The sequence below is a fragment of the Heptranchias perlo genome, chromosome 8 (assembly GCF_035084215.1).
Source record: "Heptranchias perlo isolate sHepPer1 chromosome 8, sHepPer1.hap1, whole genome shotgun sequence".
Taxonomy (NCBI): Eukaryota; Metazoa; Chordata; class Chondrichthyes; order Hexanchiformes; family Hexanchidae; genus Heptranchias; species Heptranchias perlo.
The window spans coordinates 670,215-679,706 of record NC_090332.1 but is presented as its reverse complement, the minus strand read 5'-3'; the positions used below and the strand labels follow the sequence as shown (position 1 = coordinate 679,706).

At 46.2% G+C, this 9,492-nt stretch overlaps 1 protein-coding gene across 1 annotated transcript; it reads right to left on the bottom strand.

The window, feature by feature from the left end:
* Positions 1 to 4,791: 4,791 nt before the first annotated feature.
* Positions 4,792 to 8,814, bottom strand: pomca (proopiomelanocortin a). The gene is made up of 2 exons (XM_067988243.1): positions 8,683 to 8,814; positions 4,792 to 5,828 (listed from the first exon to the last, which is right to left on the bottom strand). Exons 1-2 carry the CDS (start codon positions 8,812 to 8,814, stop codon positions 5,004 to 5,006), a joined length of 957 nt encoding a protein of 318 aa, XP_067844344.1. The 3' UTR covers positions 4,792 to 5,003.
* Between the last annotated feature and the right edge of the window lie 678 nt (positions 8,815 to 9,492).

Here is a 9,492-nt window from a genome sequence, read left to right as displayed (position 1 = left end):
AGGTAAAAATTTGCATGGCTATGGGGATAGGGCAGGGAAGTGGGACTAGCTGGATTGCTCTTGCATAGAGCCAGCATGGACTCAATGGGCCGAATGGCCTCTTTCCGTGCTGTAACCCTTCTATGATTCTTCTATAATCCAAGGTTACTGAGGGAAACAAGGGTGGAAATTGCAGAGCCTCTGGCCACAATCTTCCAATCCTCCTTAGATATGGGGATGGTGCCAGAGGACTGGAGGATTGCAAATGTTACACCCCTGTTCAAAAAAGTGGAGAGGGATAAACCCGACAATTACAAGCCAGTCAGCCTAACATCGGTGATGGGGAAACATTTAGAGACATTAATCCAGGACAAAATTAATTGGCACTTGGAAAAATATGGGTTAATAAATTAAAGCCAGCATGGATTTGTTAAAGGCAAATCGTGTTTGACTAACCTGATGAAGTAACAGAGAGGATTGATGCAGGTAGTGCGATTGATGTGTAGATGGACTTTCAAAGGCGTTTGATAAAGTACCATATAATAGACTTGTTAGCAAAATTGAAGCCCATGGGATTCAAAGGGCAATTGCTGCATGGAAACAAAATTGGCTAAGAGACAGAAAGCAGAGAGTAGTGGTGAACGGTTGATTTTCAGACTGGAGGGAAGTATACAGTAGTGTTCCCCAGGAGTCAGTGTTGGGATCACTGCTCTTTTTGACCTATATTAATGACCTGGACTTGGGTATACAGGGCATAATTTCAAAGTTTTCAGATGACACGAAACTCGGAAATGTAGCAAACTATGTGGAGGATTGTAACAGACTTCAGGAGGACATAGGCAGACTGGTGAAATGGGCAGACATATGGCAGATGACATTTAATGCAGAGAAGTGTGAAGTGATTCACTTTAGTAGAAAGAATGAGGAGAGGGAATATAAATAAAATGGTATAATTTTGAAGGGGGTGCAGGAACAGAGAGACCTGGGGGTGTATGTACACAAATCTTAGAAGGTGGCAGGACAAGTTGAGAAGGCTGTTAAAAAGCACATGGGATCCTGGGCTTTATTAATAGAGGCACAGAGTACAAAAACAAGGAAGTTATGCTAAACCTTTATAAAACACTGGTTAGGCTCCAGCTGGAGAATTGTGTTCAATTCTGGGCACCACACTTTAGGAAGGATGTCAAGGCCTTAGAAAGGGTGCAGAAGAGATTTACTAGAATGGTACCAGGGATGAAAATCTTAAGTTATGTGGAGAGTGTGGAGAATCTGGGGTTGTTCTCCTTAGAGCAAAGAAGGTTAAGAGGAGATTTGATAGAGGTGTTCAAAATCATGAAATGTTTTGATAGAGTAAATAAGGAGAAACTGTTTCCAGTGGCAGAAGGGTCAGTAACCAGAGGACACAGATTTAAGGTCATTGGCAAAAGAACCAGAGGCGACATGAGGAAAAGAAAATTTATGCAGTGAGTTGTTCTGATCTAGAATGCGCTGCCTGAAAGGGCGGTGGAAGCAGATTCAATAATAACTTTCAAAAGGGAATTGGATAAATACTTGAAGTGGAAAAATTTGCAGGACTATGGAGAAAGAGCAGGCGAGTGGGACTAATTGGATAGCTCTTTCAAAGAGCCGGCACAGGCACGATGGGCCGAATGGCCTCCTTCTGTGTTGTATCATTCTATGATAAGGACCGGACAGAGCCTAGGGACACTGCAATGAGTGGCTCATCTCCTGACACATTAAAGCCTCTCCTCCACCTACAAGGCACAAGTCAGGAGTGTGATGGAATACTCTCCACTTGCCTGGATGGGTGCAGCTGCAACAACACTCAAGAAGCTCAACACCATCCAGGACAGAATCCTCGCTGGTGGACTTAATATCCATCCTCTCCACCACAGACGCATTGTGGCTGCAGTGTGTACGATCTACAGGATGCACTCCAGCAACTCACCAAGGTTGCTTTGACAGCACCTCCCTCCCCTGCGACCTTTACCACTGAGAAGAACAATAGCAGCAATGTGGGAACAGCATCATCTCCAGGTTCCTCTTTAAGTCACACACCATCCTGACCTAGACATATATCGCTCTGTAATCTACGCTGCCACTCCTGTGCAGTACTGAGACAGTGTTGCACTGTCGGCGATGCCATCTTTCGGATGAGACCTCTGTTAAACCGAGGCCCCATCTGCCCTCGCAGGTGGACGTAAAAGATTCCGTGGCACTATTTCAAAGAAGAGTAGGGGAGTTCTCCCCGGTATCGTGGCCAATATTCATGCCTCGACCAACATCACTAAAACATGTCATCTCGTCATTATCACATTGCTGTTTCTGGGATCTTGCTGTGTGCAAATTGGCTGCTGCATTTCTTATATTACAACAGTGACTACACTTCAAAAGTACTTCATTGGCTGTAAAGCGCTTTGGGATGTCCTGAGGTTATGAAAGGCACTATATAAATGCAAGTTCTTTCTTTATTGTTAATGCAGTGCGTAAACATTCTACCCGCCTATTTCTTCATTCATTTTACTACACATTTGTGCTTTATCTAGGATTGCAACGGGATCTTGGTAAATTGGGCCAGTGGGCCGATGAATGGCAGATGGAGTTTAATTTAGATAAATGTGAGCTGATGCATTTTGGTAGATCGAATTGGGCCAGGACCTACTCCGTTAATGGTAGGGCGTTGGGGAGAGTTATAGAACAAAGAGATCTGGGAGTACAGGTTCATAGCTCCTTGAAAGTGGAGTCACAGGTGGATAGGGTGGTGAAGAAGGCATTCAGCATGCTTGGTTTCATTGGTCAGAACGTTGAATACAGGAGTTAGGATGTCTTGTTGAAGTTGTACAGGACATTAGTTAGGCCACACTTGGAATACTGTGTACAGTTCTGGTCACCCTATTATAGAAAGGATATTATTAAACTAGAAAGAGTGCAGAAAAGATTTACTAGGATGCTACCGGGACTTGATGGTTTGACTTATAGGGAGAGGTTGGATAGACTGAGACTTTTTTCCCTGGAGAGTAGGAGGTTTAGGGGTGATCTTATAGAAGTCTATAAAATAATGAGGGGCATAGATAAGGTAGATAGTCAAAATCTTTTCCCAAAGGTAGGGGAGTCTATAACGAGGGGGCATAGATTTAAGGTGAGAGGGGAGAGATACAAAAGGGTCCAGAGGGGCAATTTTTTCACTCAAAGGGTGGTGAGTGTCTGGAACGAGCTGCCAGAGGCAGTAGTAGAGGCGGGTACAATTTTGTCTTTTAAAAAGCATTTGGACAGTTACACGGGTAAGATGGGTATAGAGGGATATGGGCCAAGTGCAGGCAATTGGGACTAGCTTAGTGGTATAAACTGGGCGACATGGACATGTTGGGCCGAAGGGCCTGTTTCCATGTTGTAAACTTCTATGATTCTATGATTCCTTCATCATTGATGAGTCAGTATCCTTTAATTCCCTACCTAACACCATTGTGGGAGCACCATCATAGAATCATAGAAAATTTTCGGCACAGAAGGAGGCCATTCAGCCCATTGTGTCCACGCCAGCTGAGAAACGAGCCACCCAGCCTAATCCCACTTTCCCGCATTTGGTCCGTAACCCTGAAGGTCACGGCTCTTCACGTGCACTTTTTAAATGATTTGAGGGTTTCTGCCTCTCCCACCCTCTCAGACAGTGTGTTCCAGACCCACACCAACCCCTGGGTGAAAAAAAATTTCCTAATTTCTGCTCTAATCCTTCTACCAATCACTTTAAATCTATGCCTCCTGGTTATTGACCCCTCCGCTAAGGGAAATAGGTCCTTCCATCATCACATGGACTGCAATCGTTCAAGGAGAAGGCCCACCACCACCTTCTCAGGGCACTGAGGGATCGGCAATAAACGTGGCCTTGCCAGCGATGCCCACATCCCAAGAATAAAAAGAGAAGACATTAGGACAGTGGCTGGTCTGGACACTGGGACGGAGGCTGGTCTGGACACTGGGATGGAGGCTGGTCTGGACACTGGGACAGTGGCTGGTCTGGACACTGTGACGGAGGCTGGTCTGGGCATTTGGATGGAGGCTGGTCTGGACACTGGGACGGAAGCAGGTCAGGACACTGAAAGAAGGCAGGTCTGAACACTGGAACGGTGGCTGGTCTGGACACAGACAGTGGCTGGTCTGGACACTGAGATGATGGCTGGTCTGGACAATGGGATGGTGGCTGGTCTGGACACTGGGACGGAGGCTGGTCTGGACACTGGAAGGAGGCAGGTCTGGACATTAGAACGGTGACTGATCTGGACACTGAGATGATGGCTGGTCTGGACACTGCGACATTGACTGGTCTGGATACTGGGACTGAGGCTGGTCTGGACACTGGGACGGAGGCTGGTCTGGACACTGGGACAGAAGCTGGTCTAGACAATGGGACGGAGGCTGGTCTGGACACTGGGACAAAGGCTGGTCTGGTCACTTGAAGGAGGCTTGCCCGGGACACTAGAAGGAGGCAGGTCTGGACACTGGAACGGTGGCTGGTCTGGACACTGGGAGAGTGGCTGCTCGGGACACTGGGATGGAGGCCAATAGATTGTTGACACTTTACTCTGTTAAAGTTAGAGGATTCGTATAGTACTGCTGCAGATGCACCAGATAACTTTGGTCTGTGATTGACAGAGTGAAGGACTGCACAATCCATTTCACACCATGAACTTGAAACAACATGGAAATAAGCAGACACTCCCAGGAGATTGACTTAGCTTGCAAAAAAGAGTGTATTTGTCATCCTTCATTTACATATTGTACAGCTCAATAAATAGGAAAATATCTTTGCACAGCCCATGACTGGGCATTGGACTCATTGAAGCCTTTATGTACAACATTAGCTCCTTTATTGGTTGCCACATACAGTAAACCAGACAAGGTGCATTGCACAGGTTCTATTTGAAAGATTTTTTTGTTTCAACAACCGCTTCTTATCAACTGCTATTAAAGATCTATTGACTGCTCCTATTTGTTACACCTAAGAATCTTCATTGAGGGTTGTCTATCTATTGGCCTTGAGCATTCTTCTCATGACCATCCTTGATGATGACATTCCTGAAGAGAGTCAGCAGTGGCTTCTGACCTCTCTCATCCCATGACTTCATGAAGCCTCCATAACGCTTGTCTTTCAGTGGGACGCTCCATCGGAAGTGGCCGAATTTGTAATCTTCCCCATCTTTCTTCACCTCTTCTTCAGGCAGCCCATTGTCCATGTTTTCCTGGAGCACATCGTCAAGGTTTGTGAATTGCAATGGTTGAGTGCGCATGCGGTCAGAACCCCAGCTCTGTGCGCCTCCTTTTGGTCCCCTGCCCCACCTGAAGTGGGTCATTTTGTAAATCTTCCCATCCTTCTTCTTGGCATCTTCCAGCACCTCCTCCTCCCCTACTTCTGATGGGTATTCAAAATCCACAGATGCTTCACGCTTGAGTTCAGGTCCCATGTTCTCCACTGACTCATCATCAAAACTATTTGGGTAGACCTTAATGGGCCGTCTCTTCCTGCCCATGGGTTTCCCCCATCGAAAATGTTCCATTGAGTAGGACCTCTTGTCATCTTGCCTTGGAAACAGACTCTCCATCTCCTCACCTTCCAACTGAGAGGTTTGGGACTCTATGGCAGGGAGTTGGTTCAGGAATACTCTGGCAGATACATCTTCTCGCTTGTCACCTGAAGACCCTGTGTTGTTGCCTCTTTTTTTCCCAAACTTGTTCCAGCGGAAATGACCCATGACATAATTCCTGATGCTCTCTGCAATTGGCTGTAGGTGGCCATTGCCAGGGTAGATTGGGGATTCAATTGACTTGTCCACTTTGCAGGCTTCAATACATTCCTGTTGAGAACAAGTGGAAGAAGAATTGTTATTTTCAATATATATTTGTGGTGTACTTTTACTTGGCTGAACACCTTGGAGTTAGTCAGAATAATATATTCAATTCTGTCAAAGGAAGAATTTCTGCATCCCCATTGTCTCTCTGTTTTTCTTCCTGCCCCGAAGTGCTCGCTTTTCTCCCACAGGGACCAGGAGCCTCGGCAATGAGTTTGGCAGGGTACATGATGGTGGAGAGAAGGGAATCACGGCCAAGCCCAATCCAGTCCTCCCAACATCCACACAGGTGTCACTGGACAGTGATCAGGGACAGGAACCCTAGCCCAAGGGCACTCAGGCCAATTTTGATGCTCCCAGCAACATCCCAGATGAGATTGGCTAACTCAGAACCTTCCAGCAAACTATCACAGTCCCAGTGTCTCAACCAAAACCTTGGTCAAAGAGGAAGGTTTTAAGGAGCATCTTAAAGGAGGAGAGAGAGGTGGAGAGGTGGAGAGATGGAGAGGTTTAGAGAGGGAATTCCAGAGCTTAGGTCCGAGGCAGCTGAAGGCACAGCCGCCAATGATGTGGCAAAGGAAATGGGGGATGCACAAGAGGCCAGAATTGGAGGAGCGCAGAGATTTTGGAGGGTTGTAGGGCTGGAAGAGGTTACAGAGATAGGGAGGGGCGAGGCCATGGAGGGATTTGAAAACAAGGGTGAGAATTTTAAATTTGAGGTGTTGCTGGACCGGAAGCCAATGTAAATCAGCGAGCACAGGGATGATGGGTGAACAGGACTTGGTGCGAGTTAGGATATGGGCAGCAGAGTATTAGATGAGCTGAAGATTATGGAGGGTACGACATGGGAGGCCAGCCAGACGAGCATTGGAATAGTCGAGTCTAAAGGTAACAAAAGGTATCAAAAGCATAGACGAAGGTTTCAGCAGCAAATGAGCTGAGGTAGGGGCGGAGACGAGCAATGTTACAGAGTTGGAAGTAGGCGGTCTTGGTGATGGAGCGGATATGTGGTCGGAAGCTCAGCTCAGATTCAAATAGGACGCCTAGATTGCGAACAGTCAGGCTCAGGCTCAGAAATTGGCTAGGGAGAGGGATGGAGTCAATGGTCAGGGAACGGAGTTGGTGGCGGGGGCCGAAGACAATGTCTTACATTACATAGAATTACATAGAATGTACAGCACAGAAACAGGCCATTCGGCCCAATAGGTCCATGCCGGTGTTTATACTGCACACGCGCCTCCTCCCACCTTACTTCATCTAATTCTATCAACATATCCTTCTATTGCTTTCTCCCTCATGTATTTATCTAGCTACCCCTTAAATGTATCTATGCTAGTCGCCTCAACTCCTTGTGGTAGTGAGTTCCACATTCTATCCATTGGGTAAAGAAGTTTCTCCTGAATTCGCTATTGGATTTATTCATGACTATCTTATATTTATGGCCCATAGTTCTGGTCTCCCCCGCAAGTGGAAACATCTTCTCTACGTCTACCCTATCAAACCCTTTTATAATCATAAAGATCTCGATCAGGTCACTCCTCAGTCTTCTCTTTTCTAGAGAAAAGAGCTCCAGTCTGTTCAATCTTTCCTGATAGGTATAACCTCTCAGTTCTGGTATCATCCTAGTAAATCTTTTTTGCACCCTCTCCAATGCCTCTATATCCTTTTTATAATGTGGAGACCAGAACTGTTCACAATACTCCGAGTGTGGTCGAACCAAAGTTCTATACAAGTTTAACATGACTTCCCTGTTTTTCAATTCTGTCCTTCTAGAAATGAACCCCAGTGCTTGATTTGATTTTTTTATTTGTAAACAATTTTACAACACCAAGTTATAGTCCAACAATTTTATTTTAAAATCCACAAGCTTTCGGAGGCTTCCTCCTTCCTCAGGTGAATGTGGAAATTCCACATTCCACATTCACCTGAGGAAGGAGGAAGCCTCCGAAAGCTTGTGGATTTTAAAATAAATTGTTGGACTATAACTTGGTGTTGTAAAATTGTTTACAATTGTCAACCCCAGTCCATCACCGGCATCTCCACATCATGATTTTTTTATGGCCTTATTAACCTGTGTCGCTGCTTTTAGTGATTTGTGTATCTGTACCCCATGATCCCTTTGCTCCTCTATCCCATTTAGACTCTTATTTTCCAAGCAGTATGTGGCCTCCTTATTCTTCCTACCAAAATGTACCACCTGACAATTTTCCATTCATTTGCCAATTATACACCCAGTCTGCAAGTTTATTAATGTCTTCCTGTATTTTGTCACAGTCCTCCTCAGTATGAACTATACCCCCCAATTTGGTGTTAGCCGCAAATCTTGAAATTGTACTTCCAATTTCCGAGTCCAAATCGTTTATGTAAATTGTGAACAACAGTGGTCCCAGCACCGATCACTGTGGAACACCACTTCCCACCTTTTGCCAGTCTGAGTAACCATCTTTAACCCCTACTCTCTTTGTAGCCAGCTTGCTATCCATTCTGCTACCTGTCCCCTGACTCCACATGCTCTGACCTTAGTCATGAGCCTTATCGAAGGCCTTTTGAAAATCCAAATATATTACATCTACGATATTACCCTTGTCTACCCTTTCTGTTAGTTCTTCACAGAATTCAATAAGGTTGATCAAGCCTGACTTTCCCTTCTGAAATCTGTGCTGACTATTCTTTATTATATTTTCGTTCTCCGGATGTTTTTCAATTACATCTTTGAGTAAAGATTCCATTATCTTTCCTACCACCAACATTAAGTTAACTGGCCTACAGTTCCCTGGACTTCTTCTAACGCCCTTTTTAAATATGGAAATAACATTACCATGAGTGCCGGTGTGAGGCTTTCGGTTAGATTGTGTCTTACCATCAGTTTTGAAGCTGAGGACAGCTCCCTGCACTTGCTGCGGTCCCAACACTCTCCCAGCTGTCCCGAGGTCAGAGCCCACACCGTGCCCAACACCACTAGGACTCCGCTCCACATCGACTGCTGCATCATAACAAGGCCTCAGGATCAACAACTCCTGCCAGCAAAGAAAAAGGAAAACGGCATCACTCAGTAACCCTTCCCCCAGCATCCTGTGTCACAGACTGTATCTCTACCGGTGTTAATCCCTCTCCCTCACACTGTCACTCAGTAACCCCTCTCCCCCAGCGCCCTGTGTCACAGACTGTATCTCGACCGGTGTTAATCCCTCTCCCTCACACTGTCACTCAGTAACCCCTCTCCCCCAGCGCCCTGTGTCACAGACTGTATCTCGACCGGTGTTAATCCCTCTCCCTCACACTGTCACTCAGTAACCCCTCTCCCCCCAGCGCCCTATGTTACTGACTGTATCTCTACTAATGACAATCCCTCTCCCTCATACTGTCACTCAGTAACCCCTCTCCCCCAGCACCCTGTGTTACTGACTGTAGCTCTACTGATGTTAATCCAGCTCCCTCACACTGTCACTCAGTAACCCCTCTCCCCCAGCGCCCTGTGTTACTGACTGTATCTCTCCGAATGTCAATCCCTCTCCCTCGTACTGTCACTCAGTAATCCCTCTCCCCCCTGCGCCCTGTGTTACTGACTGTAGTTCTACTGATGTTAATCCCTCTCCCTCATACTGTCACTCAGTAATCCCTCTCCCCCCAGTGCCCTGTGTTACTGACTGTATCTCTCCTGATGTTAACC

Excerpts from the sequence above, each read along its gene's own strand:
- pomca (XM_067988243.1), bottom strand. The coding sequence starts at position 8,814 with ATGATGCAGCAGTCGATGTGGAGCGGAGTCCTAGTGGTGTTGGGCACG. Across the intron at positions 5,829-8,682 it reads CCTCAGCTTCAAAACTGATG|GAATGTATTGAAGCCTGCAA; the intron begins GTAAGACACAAT and ends TGTTCTCAACAG.